Source organism: Anopheles cruzii, chromosome 3 (assembly GCF_943734635.1).
Source record: "Anopheles cruzii chromosome 3, idAnoCruzAS_RS32_06, whole genome shotgun sequence".
Lineage (NCBI taxonomy): Eukaryota > Metazoa > Arthropoda > Insecta > Diptera > Culicidae > Anopheles > Anopheles cruzii.
In genome coordinates, this window is record NC_069145.1 from 51,082,345 (window position 1) to 51,099,747 (window position 17,403).

Genomic DNA, 17,403 nt, shown 5'->3' on the forward strand with positions numbered 1-17,403 from the left:
ACTAGGAACGAAATGCGAAGCGTTCAGCTCCCAGTTCCCCGGTTCCGGCGTAGCGTAGCAGGGCAATAGCACATTATGAGAGCTGCAGACAAGACAGCGCTGTCCCGTCCACCCGGAACAACTTAACACACTCGACTGGAGTACGATAGAACGATGGTAGCTCCAACAATCCGGTAAATTTCGATAACTAGGATCCTGGTGGAGCGTAAGAATGAAACACAGACCATCGAATCTCGCTAGGATGTCTCTCTCTCTCTTTCTCTCTTTTTTTCTTTCTTCTCGCTTTCGCTCTCTGTCCTGTCTCTCTCTCCGAAAGGATATCGTGAGAATAAGGATTTTGTGTTTGATATCCACCTGTCTAAAGGTATTTCTAGCGGGCACTGCCCCGCTGGAGAGCCTTCTACTCTCTGGAAAGTACTGAATACCCCGGGAAGGACCGTTCCGAGTCGGGTCGCTTCTGCGCAAAACCTCCATGGAGACCGTACTCCCCTTTTTGGGCAATTTCGAAGTAGATGTTTGTGAAAAACAGGAACCTGTGAACAGATGGCTGGACGATTCACTTTGCCTTCAAACAACGGAGGAAACATTTTTAACAGCTAACAAATATTCTTCTCGTAAATTATTTTCAGTTGAGACTAGCAACCGCTGTATTGCTAGTCTAGTCAGGGGCGTCTTTAGTGCCTCATAGCAATCTAGTGCCTCACTGTTATCTAGTCTAGTCAATGGACAAACATAATATGAATATAACATGAATATGAGAATAGTTTCGCTTGTAGGAAAAAGCTTGCAAACAGCTACCGGTGTTTTGAAAAAAAATTATTCAGTTATGTAACAAAATTTTGAATACTATTAATAAAGTGAATTAGTATATAACTAGTGAGAATTATTAAAGCGAATGAATCTTACATTGTTTCACTTCTTGCTATATAGCGCTTTGTTAATTACATCTGGTTACTGTGGCATTGATGCACACACCAATGGTCGTTACAAAAGTTGCTATAAATACTTGCATTGCTTCTCAAATATATTACATGAAGATGACACATTTTTTACATATAATGAATAATTATTTACTTGCATTTTCCTCTGACAAACATCCAGTCCATGTACATACTTGTATTAAGTGAAAATTCAAACCGGATATCAATCAACTTTAAACTGTTCTTAGCGCTAAGGATTCGCAATGCAATGCTTTATAAACACAGGATACAGTATACATACACGAATAGTCTAAAGGAATAGTTTGAATTTACGTCCCAGTTAATGACGCATCCTAATAGCATAAAAATGCCATGCCTACATCATCAACCCAGGCTTACGTCTGTGAACGTTGAAACCAAACTCATTTACTGACATTATCCTCCTTCTCATGGAGTCTTCGTTTGCGTGCGCGAAACCCCCGCAGACAGGCATCAACCTCGATCTCTTACACAATTTACATAACTGTAAACAATGACGTAAAACAGGTATAGAACCTGCAACAGAGAATCTAGTGTTGTGCCCACAAGTTTGGGTGTCGGCAAACAACAAACCGTAGGGAAGTTTTGGATCACTTCAAATGTTATACAATAGATTTAACGTGGCATACTGTCGTCTCGTTCAAAAGCCACCCGAGAGCTAATGGCAACATCTTGAGACATCTTCCTTTGGTTTATCGCTATATGCCGTATTGCACAGCCGAGAAGTTGAAGCGTTCGAAATTGCCAAACCATTTAACATTACGGTGGCTGTACCGGAATGATAGTTTATTTGTCATGATGGATGGAAGTTTAAAAGACTGACAAAGAGAGGCTGTAAAGCCACAAAAGCAGCCAAAGGTCTAACACGTCTAAAGCAAATGGTGTGCCATTTAAGATTTTTTTTTCATTTCATTATAGAAAACGACACACGACTGAATATTTATCGATGCTTGAAATGTTCAATCAAATGAACTTGAAAGGTTGATTCATAAATTTTGTTTATAAAAAACAATTTAGGTCAAATGTTCACCACGGCTGGCTTGGCAGTAGCCCGTTTGGTCATTCCATCTGTACTTAAAGATGAGTCGACATTTTCGAGTACGCGCCAGGCTCCGGTGGGTTATTCATGTCATGAGAATGGAACACGAGGAATCCTGTAAAGTCTTCTTGTATGCCTGTAAAGTCTTCTTGTAACCGATCCAGAAGGACAGAGAGTAGGTGGTAGGCCCCGTTGAAGAAAGTGTGAAGATATAATTCTTCTGCTAATTTTTGATCAGAAAACATTTAGAAACACACTTTGTATATATTTTTATTTCATTACCATGCTCCCATTGAATCGTCAATCACTTCTCCGATCGAGCTTATGCACCCTTAAATATCGCTACCAAGTATAAAGCGATCACTAATGCAATGAAGGGTTTTTAGATATGATGGTGCTTGCAAGTGCGTTTTCGCCAGTTGTACGTAAGAGTTTAATGATTCATGAAATATTTAGCAACTATAATGCATTCCCCTCGTACTGCACCTGCTTTCACGCGAATTGAATCAAATAAATTCAGAGGACGCAGCAGACTGTCTTGTTCGGTAAAAACAAACATTTGGACGATGCATAAATATTAATGATGTTAAGTGAAGAGCGAAAAAAATAAATAAAAAACAAACAGGGAGAGAGGTGGACATAGGAGCATAGAGAGAGAGTGACTAAGAAGGCAGGGAAGATAAGCACAATTGAGTAGCAAAATGTTAATGAATTTAACAGACGCTCGCCAAAGAAAATAGAAACTCGTAGGCTAAGATAATGAAAATGATTTGTGTAACGTACAGCTGCTGTTGAGAGTGAACTACACCATTGATCCCATGGTATTCATACATATCGTTGCTGTACACTTTTGGATATCCAAAGCAATGCTTTTGCCCCTGATTCCAACATGAACAAGCCCCAACTTGAGCAGGAAAAGCCAAAGAACCTACCGAATCGTACGCAGAACTTCCTTTTCACAGTTTATATTTTTTCCTGAATAAGCTGTAGAACGAATTTTGTTGAACTCGTTAAGCCCACAGTACATTTTGCAATTTTATGGAGTATGTTTCGGATAAAGGACGAACAGTCGTGCACTATATATGTATGCACCTTTTATATAAAAAGAAGAATTGAACGATTTGAGAATTTGATCAAAACGTAGTGTAGATACTCAAACGGTGGCCAAATCAGTACTAATGGCCAAGAAGGTTTTATTGTGTATTTGGTAGGGCTTGAAAGGAATAACTAATTATGAGGTTTCGTATAGCTAAGCACTAAATTTCGATTTTTACTGCCAACAACTCGACTGTTTATAAATAAACCAACCAACCAACCATAAAGCAACAGAAGAAATTATGTGTTCCATCAGGACAACGTAAGGATACACGTTTGACTCGTCAGAAACTCCGGGAGCTTCGTTGGGAAGTTTTCATGCATCCACCGTATAGTCCGGACCAGACATCAAGCGAATACCACCCTTTTCTCGCATTGCAAAACTTCCTGAGTGATAAGTAGTTGAGATAAAGATTTTGACGTTGCTTACAACATCTCTATGATAAAGATCCACTCCACATTTGAAATACAATAGAGGTATTTGGATATCAGTAAATCAAAGAAGTATTTAGTAAGTCCGAGTAACATTACTGTATAAAGACATGGCAAGACCGTTGTATAAGAAATACTGTGCTATAATAAGAGAATGAATCATTAAAGAATTAAAATGAATTAGCTCTTATCATAGATCACAGGTAATGATAATTCTGAACCTTTAGTTTGTTGTTGACTACTTTAAAACCACTGTTGTTTAAACACGACGATGTTGCCATCGTTCAAAGGTACATTACTGGAAGGATAACTTCTTATCATTTATGGCATAGCAGTACTTAGAGCATATGTAAGAGAGACGCGTGCAATACTTTTTCTATTTAATGAAAAACGCAATTTTACTCATATATTTCTTTTTCCTTTTATACCATTATAACAAAGTCACGTACATTATTTGTAAAATAAAAAATATCACCATATAAGATTGTTCTGCAAACATTTTTCTACTTTGGACATCTTTGTCTTTATCTTAATCCATTTTTCAATTCCATTTTACAATGGTTTTCATTTCCAAAACTAATTTACTAAGTGCCCTTATATCGTTTAGTAGCTTATACAACTTGTACATCCTAATCCAACTTGTACATCCTAATCCAATCCAATCCATCCAATTCACACTTTCGCATTCTCAATACTTAAAAAATGAAGAGTAATATTTATATGTTGTTTTGGTTACTGTTCATAAAGCTTTTTCTAAACAAGCCAAAAGCTGAAAGCGTTGGGTTGTTGAGGTCATTTTTGTTTAATCAATTATTCACACTCTCATCCACTCCCCAATGCTTTCAATGATGTCCATCTTTCCGAGGGTCACTGCATTTTCATGGCTCAATTAATCGAAATCAAAGGCATCCTTTACATCCTCTGCTGTGGATCTTTTACCACGCATCACCATCATCATCAATCCAGTCTATCAAACACCCTACTAGACGAATACTTCACATCAGGCCTGAAGCGCAACCATTTAACCTCTCGATTGCACGGTGAGAGCTTTGATCCTTCCCAAGGTTGACAGGGCACGGAAGTCGGTTGGAACCTTTAATTTATTTTACACTCCGTCAAGTTAAACACAACATAACCCCCCCTACCACTCACTATATCAGTGCCAGAACAGGATGCCGGGCATGTCACATGAGGACCATAGCCAGAGCTAAGGAGAAACCTTTCAATATTTCGCGCTTAGATAGGGACAAAGCAGCTGTACTTGAAACTCGAACGAAGGCCATGTCGATTTGACCTGCACGAGGATGTCGCACGATGAGAACTAAAAATAAAACATACACTTCTATATCTGCCCTCCGGAGTGATCGGTATCTTTTCAATCTCTTTCGGTTACCGCCCAGTTCACTAAAGGGAAAATAGAAATGCCAGCCATGCTAGTAGGAAGATTATAAAGCCTAATGGTGCTTGTTTTTAAGTTGATGTTAAATAGCTGATAAGTGATGCGCTTGACGTTGCTTTACTTTTAAAACTTTTATACTCAACTAGCTGCCCCGACAGACTTCGTACTGTCTCCTTGTTTTCGTCTTTGAGCAGCAGCAGTCCTTAAGAACAGAAGTCTTTCTGACTCAATCTTCGCGTACATGTGCACTACATATTGGAGGAAGAGCGTGCGACATTTCAAAATACTGTTTTCTGTGTCCAGGCGAATCATAAGCCGATAGGCGTAATAGTTCATTGAACTCACTTTTTTAGCTGTTTTCTCACCTTTCAGAGGATTAACCATTTTGATATTGAAATGATACCCATCCTCTCCTTGCCAAAATATAATCGGGTATTGCAACGCGTCATAACACCGATGGGTTTCACAGATGCGCTTCATTTCGCCACTTGTGCGATGCAGGACAATATCCCTACTTTCACATCCTTCGCCTACAATCAAAACGGCAACCTCGTCAATTGTCGGGGCGTTATATTGCCTTTCATGTTGTCCAGTAGGTGTTTTGTCAGCTCGTATGACAATGCGATGATCGTTGGTTGGCATAATGTGTAGAGCAGTTTTGAAAAGTTTAACCAATTCATTATGTTGGTTGAAAAATAGTTCTAACTCTCCGACGATCTCACGATCCGTATTTGGATTGTATCGACAACGTTGGTTGCTTTGTTCTTCATTGTTCCCCATGAAATAAATTTGCAGGAAAGTATGTTCTGTTAGGGATATTGGAAGTAAAGATCCGATTTGATGTTAAATTTGTCCTTGAACTTTGAAAGTTGGCATAAAATTTTCCTGCACGACTTTGCCTTTCACGCCAAATGACATTATTTGGAAACACGAATTATATTTTCGAATGTTTTTTAGAAAACTCTTCGACTTTGGTGTTCGGCCTGCCAATAGCTCATTAAGTGGTTCGTGTGGTTGGTTCAAAGGCTGCAACTTCACTTACCTCCTGCACAGCTCATTCCTGGAGTTTCGTTTTTATATTTAACGGCATTACAATGCCGGCACGCTTGATCCATTTTCCCGAAATCCAGCTTAGGATGAGTTGCATAGTCTTCTGTCGGATCATAAACAAAAGCAGCGCACTTCAAATTTACTGGAGCGTTTCGCGCAGCATGCTGCAATCGATCAGTTTCGCGTCTTATTTCTCGCTGGTGGACAGTCTCGGTGGACCTTCCAATCGTGTGCCGTTCTCGGTCTTTACGCAATCTTGCTTCCCTTTGCTCACCTGTCTCCAAAGAACGCGTTATAGCCATGCACTCTCGATTAGACAGTAGCCTAGCATTTCTTTGCTCCTCGGTTTCATTTGAACGTGCTATTTTTTTCTTCTGTGATCTAGAACTGGATCTAGAAAACGCTCGTTTGTTAGGTGGCATCCTTTTTTGGGGTTTTCGTTCTACTACCGCTGTCAATGTTGGAGTTATCACGACAACGCAACTCAACGTTCCCGCAGGGAGACAGACAACTGTCAAGCGTAGGTTCCCGCAGGGTGGGACAAACGTCATGTGTATGATGTGATATGTGGAGAGTCGACAGTGACTATCCCGCAGATGCGGGAGGACAGAGGAGAAAAAATAAATAAATAGAAAGTGTGACACGCATGCGTTTTTCTGCGGCTTGGACAATATTTAATTCTGAAATGTACTTTTTCTATTATATGATCGTAATTGAAATCTAGTAGGCTGTAGCAGTCCGTTGCTATCTCTCTCTCTCTCTCTCTCTTTCTCTTTCTCTCTATCCATCTTTTTCTCTCTCTCTCTCTCTCTCTCTCTCTCTCTCTCTCTCTTTCTTTCTCTCTCTCTCTCTTTTTCTCACTATCTCAAACTATCTCCCTTATTATGAAACTCGCTATAGCAAAATGACGCTTGAATAAACGCTTGAGTTCCCGTTTGAGAATCATAATAAGGTGGTATGCAGTTCCCCCCAACATCACACTACTTCAAGATGGATAGAATGAGGGGTGGTGATAGGTGGAAGATCGAAGGAAAAGGCTTTTAAGTAAAACCAATCGATTTACAGACCACCAAAACCTAAGAAACGATACCCATATTGCCCTAGGACGTATTTTAAGGATTGGGGTTGTATGGGGACCCCCCCTTTTCCTTGTTCTGCAAGGACCAAATTTTGTCACATGGTTTCTCAGGTGACCAGCAACTATTGTGCAAGTTTTAATGAAATTCGATTCATAACTTGTGGAATAATTGATGTTTTTAACAGTTAGTTGTATGGGATGGCAAAGAAAGAGGGGGGTGAGGGGTTTCTAACCATGATAACGACACTCTCCGGCCCCTAAAACCCCTGTGTACCAAATTTCAAGTCAATCGGTCCAGTAGTTTCGGAGTCTATAAGGGACACATTTGATTTTGATTTTTATACATATTGAGATCAAATAATGGCTTATTTTCAAATTTAAAATATCGGAATTATTAAAAAAAACTTAAATGAACAGTAAAGTAACAGAATATTTGATGGCTGCCAAAATAAGGCGTTAAGTTTGTTAAATTTTAACGAAGCCAGCACCAATATCTATAGCTGGTGCTAAGAATTCCTTCGTTCTGCTTCTGTATATTTGTGCAGGTTCATTATACTTCATACTTTATAACACTGATAAACAATTCGCCACGATTTAATACAAAACCTCAGTGACTCGTAAAATAAAAATCAAACAAATTTGGTCTTTGAATTCAAAATGTGTTTGTTCTTATCAATTAAAACGACTAAACTATTTCAACTGTGCAGCATAAACCAAACCTAGCAGTCAATCATGTTTACGCAGTGCCGACGTGTTTACATTTTCACACAAAATTCGTTCTAGTTGGTATGGCAACCACACCAGTTCGTCAAAATATTTCCATCTCAGGGATAAAGTCTCCACGAACGCCTACTTCTGGTGCTACGGTTGCGTCTTCTCGAGTTGAAGATATTATTTACAGCTGTATTGAACTACATCGCAAGTGGAAAAATGCAGTTGAGAAAGGGACTCAGCTTTGTAACGCAATCGCAAACTCTAAATTTAGCAATCTCCACTCTGAAGGGAAAGTTCCTTACCCGGAAAACGTGATACTTTATTGTAAAAACATGCGCATTTTGATCACCGTCTTTGAAGACGCCTTGTTGAATGCCGAAACATGCCTTACACGTATTAAATCATTAGAATCATCTTTCGAAGCGAGTGCAGTGATTGGACAAACATGGAATTTTCAGAAAATCGTTAGCGTTTTAGAGACGATTGTCGCCTCTTATAAAATTGAATGTTACACCAGAAATCACATATCCGGTAAGAACATTAAAGCGATTTCATACTTTCAGCTGGTTTCGAATGTTTTATTTTTATTTTCACAGAGAATATCGGCCACACTATGTCAACCGAACAATTAAAGCTATACGTACGAGGCTGGAATAATATGATGGACATGGAACGCGATCGAGAATTACAAATTCAAATGATGATGTATGAGTTTCGGTTTTCAGGGTAAAAAAGAACCCCTCCGTTGCTACATTCTCAGTAACAGAACTACTGCAAAAGCGCCTTGTACGTAGATCATCTGTGTGCGCTGCTACGAATATTCGGTTTCTATGCGAAAGTTGTTCATACTCATACTCGATGCTCATACACTGTTCAACAGTGTTTGGTTTATTTTCATGCTTCGGGATTCATTGTTTTTTTTTCCATTATGCTGAAGAACTTATTGTACGTGCACATTCGCTGCATGTGACATTCCACTTATATTAAATCTTTTATACACGATTGTTTCGCAGTGCGATGCAGTGTCACATGCAAGTGACGTAAGTTTTTGTAGTCTTGGACACCCGATATATCGGCTATATGGCATCATTAATACTGTACAGCCAAGGACGATTGTGTATCTTTCTTATGTAATATCTCATGACTGCGATACACACCAATCTTGCGCTCCCTCCACATTGCACGAAGGCTTCTACAATAGTTTACAATTTAAGTAATAAGAACACAGCCTAACTACTACTTGAAGGTCAGGAGAGGACGCGTTTTACGGTGCAGTATCGTACTGCAAGCATCATTTAAAATCAGTGAAAGTACTTCGCTGTAAAATTGTCGTGATACCCGGGAAACCGAATACGGCACAGCATTATTCATCGTAAGGAGGGGGTTTTACGGGACATGATTTTTCGTCCAAGACGCACACTGAACATTGTGCCATTGGGTAGACCAAAGTCGTATCATGATTATTTTCGGAGTTTGGAGTGCAAAAAGAACTCCTTTGCATATGTGAAGAACTAGGATAAGAGATCGTTCTGTTGGTAGTATTCATTGCGACACTTAGAGTAGTTGATGCGATGGAAGAACGCAGAAGCGAGGCAGGATCAAGTTTGATTGCATCATCATATGTTGGGGGTGCTATAGCAACGGTATCGTAGTCAGGTGGTTTTTCTCGCCGTTGTTCGTCGTTAACATTTATAACGTGTACTGGATCGTCACTCTTTAAAGTGCATAGAACATAAACAAACAATGTAAAAAAGTAAACACTCATAAAAACTTGTCGACATACCTCATCGTTCGATCCTGGTCGATTTGGCGTGTGCAGCCAGCAGCACATGGCAGTGCATATAAGACAAGCTCCTGCTGCTCCATTTCAATAGTGTTTTAGCAATATTACATGTGTTACACAGAATGGAAGAAAAATTTACTTTCCTGCCTTTTCTATCGATAGGCTTTTTTTATGCTTACCCAAAATACATGCTACGCCGGCGTACCGTACCGGTTCTGAGTAGTTTTCTGCTAAACCTAACCAGTTGACTAGTGCTCCAACGCATAAGAGCATCATCCCATACCGGTATGGACGCTGCGTGCGTCGCGTTTCCTCCAAGGACATTACTGTAAACGATAAGCAAAAAATCATTTTTTTAGCTAAAATGTTGACGATAATCGATTTATCAGTAGTATGTTAAGCATTCAAACTAATTATGACTTGCTTGTCGCCGATCTGTTTCTGGTCGTGACCAATACATTCACCAATATCCTATCAATTAGCATTCGGGGGTTAAACGAACTACAATGCTGTTCGAGGTGCTTTCGTTCGAGTCAAGTGCTTGTGATCATACTCCGCTCGATTCCAAAAATGCAGAATATCAAATTGAAAACTTGCATCAGCCTCATTGTAAAGAAAATTAAAGTACGTGCGTGGTTGAAAATGTAATAAAATAACATTGCCATACGATGTCAAACTTTATAGTTTTATGAATTCAAAAATACTTATTGAAACACACAAAATATCCTTCAAAATTCATCCTAAGTAAACCAAACATGATGTAAATTTCTAAACTTATGACACTGATAAGTCAAATCTTAACCGTATTGATCAGAACAATAATTTTGTCCTTGGCGCATATGTGTACACGGAAACGGGTGGTTAGAAAACATCGTTTTGGTCGAAACTTAATTTCTGTATTCAATCAAATAAAATATTTCAGTACAAATAATCAAAAACGACATCTTTATCTACTTTTACAGGCCACCATTGAACGAATGTTACATAATATCTACATTCTTTGAGCGGATTGGACTGCTCTAAGAATTTTTGTTTTTTTCACATCAGGACCATAATTCTATTTTGCATAGCAATTGTAAGAAAAACTTTATTTACATATCAGCAGCTTCAAAATATACTACTTGTTTCTGCACGTATTGCAAGATAAATGTATTAACATTTTGAGTTTTCACATTCACATATTCACGTTTTCACATTCAAGATAAGAATATTCACACTCATAATTTCACTATTTCTCCTGCACGAATAATCACATCAGGAAACATGAAAACTTCTATAAAATAAGGCTTCATATAACACGTTCAATTTCAACCTTAAATTTACTATTTGAGAAAACCTTCCGCTAACGTGTAACGGTGCAAACATCGATAAGATCGTAACACTAATGATTTAAATTGTTTTCTTTTACACATGCTTTGAAGGGCATTAGTTAGTGCATGCTTTGAACGTAGGTGATTGGATTACCTGTTGATACACTAGCATCGATCGAAGTCGGTCGTTCGTGTACTACTGTTATCGTTGAAATTGTATTCATTGCTCTACACCCAAAACAACCGTTATGCTTTCAAATCACCTCTGACTGGTACGATTTAGTATTCAAGCGAAGCAAGATTGGTTGTAAATTGAAACTAATTGGAGAAAAATGAACAGAATTTCTTTTACGCTATTATCGAGGTTTGTTCTCTTACAACGTATCAGTAACTCAGCCCATACGGCAACAAACTCGAATGTATAACAGTTCAGTTTAGTACGTGGCCATAATTCAGAAGCAAATTTTGGGGGTACTAAGCAAATACTGATAAGCTGACTGAGTGAAACAAAAGAATGACTGTATTCGGATTATTCTTTTCCTATTCCAACCACCGTTTGAAATATTGCTGTTTGTTCTACTTCACGATGATATCTTTATATTAATACTAGCATAGCAACAAATAATAGCAACAAATTTTTATGTGAATTGTCCACAGCCGTTGACAAATTATGGAATTATTTCATACACACTACATTTCTCAAGACGCAGAGCTGTTAAATACGTTTGTTTTTTGGCGAACAAACCAACCGAGTTTGCATTCCGCTCTATGTTTGAAAACGGAGAATCGCCGTACACAAAGATAAAATCAAAATTTCAGTTCTTGGAACGTAATTTAACGCAGATGAAGACTAATTGTAATTTTTTGGATGAAGATTGAACATCTCGACAACTACTGAATGCTGAAACATGTTGGACATACAAAAAGATATATACAGCTACACGTCATGACTGTTTAAACTTTTTATTTACTTAAATCTGCCACCGGCTATATCGCTATGCCATGCATCTGTGCGAAGGTTGCATGTCCTTAGCACAAAGTTGTTTGTTTCGAAAAACATGTGTGTTTTCTGAAGAACTGCTAAACCATTGTTCAATGGTGTCCTTGAATAAAGTTCAATATCACCATTCTTATCGTTATATCTTCAGTAAGTCAGTGGAATTGGATTGTTTGTAATTTGAAAAAAGTATGCACTAAACCCCCGCCATCGTAACGGGCCTTGTCGTCGTACGGTTTCACTATTTAGTTAAGATGTCACTCACACGGAAGCAAACCAGAACGCTTGAAAAGAGCTAATCAGCCAGTCGTCATTGATGAGCTCACTGGCCTTCAGCATGCCGGTAACGTGAGTTGAATAACTTCTTGCTCTTTTTCATTTCATCCGATGTCGTATTCCACAACACAACAATAAAGCCAAGCAAAAGCTTAGTAATATTCTTCCTAATTTTTACATTGCCTCAACAAGCTGTTTGGTCAAAATTTCGAGTTCTATATTCTTGCTGCATTCACCAAACCACATGTGCTCTGTTCACTTGTTATATGTTAATAACCAAAGTCCACATTTTGTCAATCAAAGGCCACATTTTATAAATTGCAACAAAGTGTTAATTTGGGGAAATATGCATAACACTTATTATCGATTGCTTTTAAATGTTAAAGTTAAAAAAAAAACTTCTATTCCTTCAAAAGCCAAATTCACGGTTGACTGACTGCAGTTACAGTTGGGCGCTTGACGATACGCACAATAAACGCTTGCACGAACTGAAATACTGGCTCTTAATTATTTGTTTCACATATATTATATAAATGGAAACTCATACATAATGCACAAGTCCTGTACCGGCGCAAACGATATAGTGCAGGCAGGCAGGCAGGCATTCTGAGCAAATCTGGGCTTGACTTTTTAAAATGTAGATACATTTTAACAATAGAATAAAAACAATGATGGCAAACAAAACAAGATTCCAAACGAAACAGTAAGTTTATGAAAAAGACATAAATAAACCATTTTTGTCACGAACAGAATTTCTACATCTAAAAAGCACTTAAGAACAATACCTGCCCACGAATTTTGCATGGAACTAATGACAAATCAGCATAAGGCATTGATGCGATGCGATCTCGTTGGTTAGATGTAGATGTGATCTAAATTTGAACAATTCACAACTATGCAACTCTCTAAATTTGCGGTGCCTTTTTTGTGCTACATTCCCATACTACTTCCGTACAACCCGCCCGCTTCACTCACTTGTTAGCGTCTTGGCAGCTGAATAAACTTTGGTATTTCTATGAAATGTCGTTCCGTAGGAGCCTCTCTGTAGATGCTCTGTAGACAATGATGTTATCTTAGTTTGGTTGTTACAACTGCCTTTGGTTAGCTCACAGTAGGCAAAGTCGGAATAGTATCCAAATTATCCCTTTCCGTGAACATCTGAACTTTTACAAGATTTTTATCACCGTTTCGTAAATAGTAACACATGAACAACGAGCTCGTGTCTGATCCACGTTAGACGAGCAACACAACACTACAAAACATCGTCATACTGAAACTCGTGGTTAGCGATCAAAACGAGCTATGATCGCGTACGCGGGAACGGGTCTCTAGGAGATATTTTTCATAACTTATACGGCAGTGTGTGAGCATGAACTTGAAATACTACCGGTTTGGGTGGAAAGTCGAATACACACACCACCATGCATTTGTTTACCGTTCACGATCGATCGCACCGTTCAAATGCGCAACAAACTCAGTCAATTGCCATCGCCATGGTAACGTTTCTATCAGTCGCAACACTAGTATTCGTTTCAGATCGGCGGTCAACAAGGCAAAGCAAAATAACAGATGTTTAGCGACTTGTCTTCCTGTCTGACCACGATCGAGGTTATTCGAAAATGATGCATGATCCGTAGTTAATGTGAAGTCAGTTGAAACTACCGTCACCGCATCTTGCTTACATCAAGTTCGGATAACACCTAATCGGGGCTGCTCTGTTCTTAAAACGCACCATTAGGGCTGCTCCGTCCGGACTTTATGTAGGCAATACGCGGCGGAACTAGTCGGCAACTAGCTTTAGGTGGGGTACTGTCATTAGTAGATCGTAAGTAGACTTTTAACACAGGTAGTAAAGTTTTCTGACCGTGAACCTTCGCTTAGGCTGAACTGTACCGGTAATTATCCGCAGACAACGACAGTGCGTACTTCCTTTCTTCCACTAGTTACTGTACATCTGTACAGTAACACACTTTTCTTATAACATAACACACTTTTCGCAAAGTGTTGGTAAAATGTGGTCATTTTAGTTATGGTCGAAGTAACAAGATACGCAGCAGTAAATACCAATTTAATAACTAGAATTAAATACCCGTAAGCCTGTTCGAGCGAAATACAAAACAAACACACACAAATTTCACAAGTGTACATTTCTACAAACTTTTAATCTATTAAATCTACACATCTTAGTGACATTTAGCATTTTATTAGCCAGATATCATGCTGGCTTGCCTATAAGTAAAAGTAGCTCTTCAAGATTATAACAGTTCTACTAGAACGAATGAATTCGTCCTTGAATGTTTTCTGAATGTTGGACTAACGCTAACGGCCGCTAACTGTTTGACTGGTAGCAATTACAAGTAGTAGCTGTAACTGGGGGTCCACACGAAGCGTAAAAAAACGATTTGACATTAATCTTTAACGTCAAATCGTTTATCAGTCCGCCTTTGTGTGCCCTCCCCAGTAACTCTCTGGTTGCTCGTTTGTAGACCTGCGCAGCACCGATTTATCGGTTTTTATGCGAAAGGCATTAGTTCGAACTTGAGTGCAAAACTTTAAGTTGCTGCTTGATACGGCTCCAAATAAGAATAAATACATAAAGTACTCTAACTCTCTCTCGTTCGCTCTCTTCTTGCTCTCTTGTCTTGGTCTATGCAAACTTTATTATTATGAGCCTACTATTATTATTGTCAACAATGTTTTTACGAAAATCACACTCACTCATATTATCCATGTCATCTAATGATCTAATGATCGTGTACACTTGTCGTGAAATATAATGTTGATACCTTGGGTTTTGATGCTGTTGAATGTTTGTTTGTAATTCATGTGTTTTCTCGCAATATTTCTGCTTTTAACCTTTTTTAATAGAAAAAGCAAAAACTGTTCGTGTTCTTCAACCGACCGTGCTCAAGCGTTTAGCATTGGAACAACACTGAGCGACGATCGTTACTAAACACTTGATAGCGTCAGATAACAGCCCTAGTTCGTGAATATGGTTTGAGAGACTACAAGTAAACCCCTCTCAACAAAATTGAGATAATTTTTTTGGTTAAGATTACTCTGCTATATTCCGCATCTTCTCTTTATCTCACTCTCAACCTTACGTAAACACTTACTTTGCATAGTGTGAGGTGTGCACACGAGTCGGCTTCAGATATAATAAATCTGACCACAAAAACAAATTTTAATGAGCACACTCATGATGTAAAATTTTCCTGCCCCATTGTTGCGTTCCTAGAATTATCTACAATTGCAATTAAAGTACAATATGCGTTGAAAAATAAATGATTTCCTTCACATTCAGTTACAAAGAAACTAAACAAATACCAAATTATAAAAATATGATAAATAGCAAATATATCATAAATACATGAAAACCTGTGCTAAAACGATACGTGTTTTTTAACTAAATATACGTTAAACATTTTATTTAAAGAAAGAAAATTCCATACATTACGTGAGTCACATTACTCTTTCACAGCATTCCCCTTAAGGACTTAGCTTATTTGTATACACTGTATAACATTCCAACGTTTAGCAAGCAATACCAAGAAATATCATGTTATCATGTAGCGCCTCGTATTCGTGCAAGTACTTCTTGGAATTATCGGTTAAATAAGCATTCGTTCCGTGATAACGAACAAATTCCAGAGATAGTCACCTCTTTTCATACAATAAACATTTTATTTCTTTTTAACCGACATCTTTTTCTACATGGCTATGTTACAATTTAACTTTAAGTTTATCTAGCCCCATGTAAACAAGCGTATTGAAGCGTTATTAACCAAAACAATTCAGCAAGGATGTTCAAAACTGTTAGTAAAACTAGTTGAAAGTTACGAAGAGTGCACAACCCCATTTTTTTGTCAACTAAGAATCGGTTCCTACTGGGTGGGGGTACGGGTTACAAAGTATGCAAATTTTTTAGATTGACTTAATTTGATCGGTAATACAAATAGTGTCCGGTCCGGTGAGTAATGTTTGGTGATAAGGGAAAATTTTTTGAAGACATATCACTAACCGGTACTGACGACAACTATTCCAAAGCACGCTGAGACCCATCGTTACATCGTCTGCATTTCTTGTTGTTTTTTCGTGGTGTCGTATGTGCTTAGTACTGTTAATCATATTGTTTAGAACTTCGCTGGTTGTAGTTGGTTCTTCACCTGAGGGAGTTCGGAGGACTTGAATGAATTTCGAAATTGTCAAATGGTCGTTAGATGAACTATGGAAGCTAGATGGATGCCAATTAAAGCTATTGGAAATGGGTAGTAAGTTTATCGGCAGAACTTGTTAATTAGTGGACCTTATGAAGTTCATCCATTCCCGTTGCGTAAATACTTTATTCACATGTGTGCAATACTGCTAACCTGAAAACTTAAAAAAGCATTATGTATTACTTATCTAATCATATAGTTTTTACATTTTATGCACTTCGCCGGATCGAGGCAAATGCCTGTCTCGCGAGAAAACTGAGCTGCTCTTCAGTAGCACCCATAGCGAGCACCATCGTCGAGCCACCCTTTACTATTCGTAGCAGACTATGTTGAGTTTTCCGCTGCCCACTGGTCTTCAGATGCAAAGCAAAAGTCGGCTCTATGAAGGCGCTCTCTGGAGATTTTGACGAAAGTATCTAGGTGGGCAGGGGTCAAAGCGATTCCTTGACTGGGGCCGCGGAATCTGCCAAATTCTTCATGTTCTACTATCATGCTAAAGTAGATGTCGTAGCTGCTATCACGCCTGTTCTGGACACCACTACCTAGCCAGCGCATTTCTTATAGTGGTATAAGTTTCATTTGTAGTTTAGCTAGGGTTTTATCGAGGTATCAACATTGTAATTGCTGGATAAGAAGAAGAATCATCAACCTTGCCAGAGGGTCATGGAAGAAGAAAAATATTTCACATCAAATACCTCACCGAACTGCTAAAATGAATACTTAGCTGTATGTATTTTAGCAGTTCAGTGATTATACTTTCACATACTGGCGTGTGTAACGCCCATCATATGTTTTTGTTTTAATGCTTCCGAAGTAAGGTGATGCTTTTTTATGATCAATAGATTACACGTGATAGAAAATAATTAGGGTAGAAAGAAGTAGATACTGTAACCAGGCGGTGGGATATCGAAGCCGGCGAAAGATAGGCACTACAACGAGCAGCATCAGCTCTGCTTCCTGCTGAGCAGCGTCTGGTCGAGGTAACTCGGTACGGCGCTAAATTGAAAATTTGTCATTAACTCGGCCAACCAAATTGTTTGAATCATCTCATAAT

The 17,403-nt window shown here is 38.6% G+C and overlaps 2 protein-coding genes across 3 annotated transcripts; one reads left to right on the forward strand and one right to left on the reverse strand.

The window, feature by feature from the left end:
- The first annotated feature begins 7,840 nt into the window (after nt 1–7,840).
- LOC128271366 (uncharacterized) lies at nt 7,841–9,513 on the forward strand. Its single transcript, XM_053008856.1, has 2 exons — nt 7,841–8,297; nt 8,363–9,513. Exons 1-2 carry the CDS (start codon nt 7,841–7,843, stop codon nt 8,494–8,496), a joined length of 591 nt encoding a protein of 196 aa, XP_052864816.1. The 3' UTR covers nt 8,497–9,513.
- On the reverse strand, nt 8,370–13,366 carry LOC128271365 (uncharacterized). 2 transcript variants are annotated; one of them, XM_053008855.1, is made up of 4 exons: nt 13,108–13,366; nt 9,729–9,875; nt 9,550–9,623; nt 8,370–9,480 (listed from the first exon to the last, which is right to left on the reverse strand). In XM_053008855.1, the coding sequence occupies exons 2-4, from the start codon at nt 9,871–9,873 to the stop codon at nt 9,130–9,132; spliced, it is 570 nt and encodes a 189-aa protein (XP_052864815.1). In that variant the 5' UTR covers nt 9,874–9,875; nt 13,108–13,366; the 3' UTR covers nt 8,370–9,129. The 2 variants fall into 2 exon arrangements, with proteins under 2 accessions (XP_052864815.1, XP_052864813.1); XM_053008853.1 differs by lacking the exon at nt 13,108–13,366 and adding an exon at nt 11,014–11,083.
- Nucleotides 13,367–17,403: the final 4,037 nt, after the last annotated feature.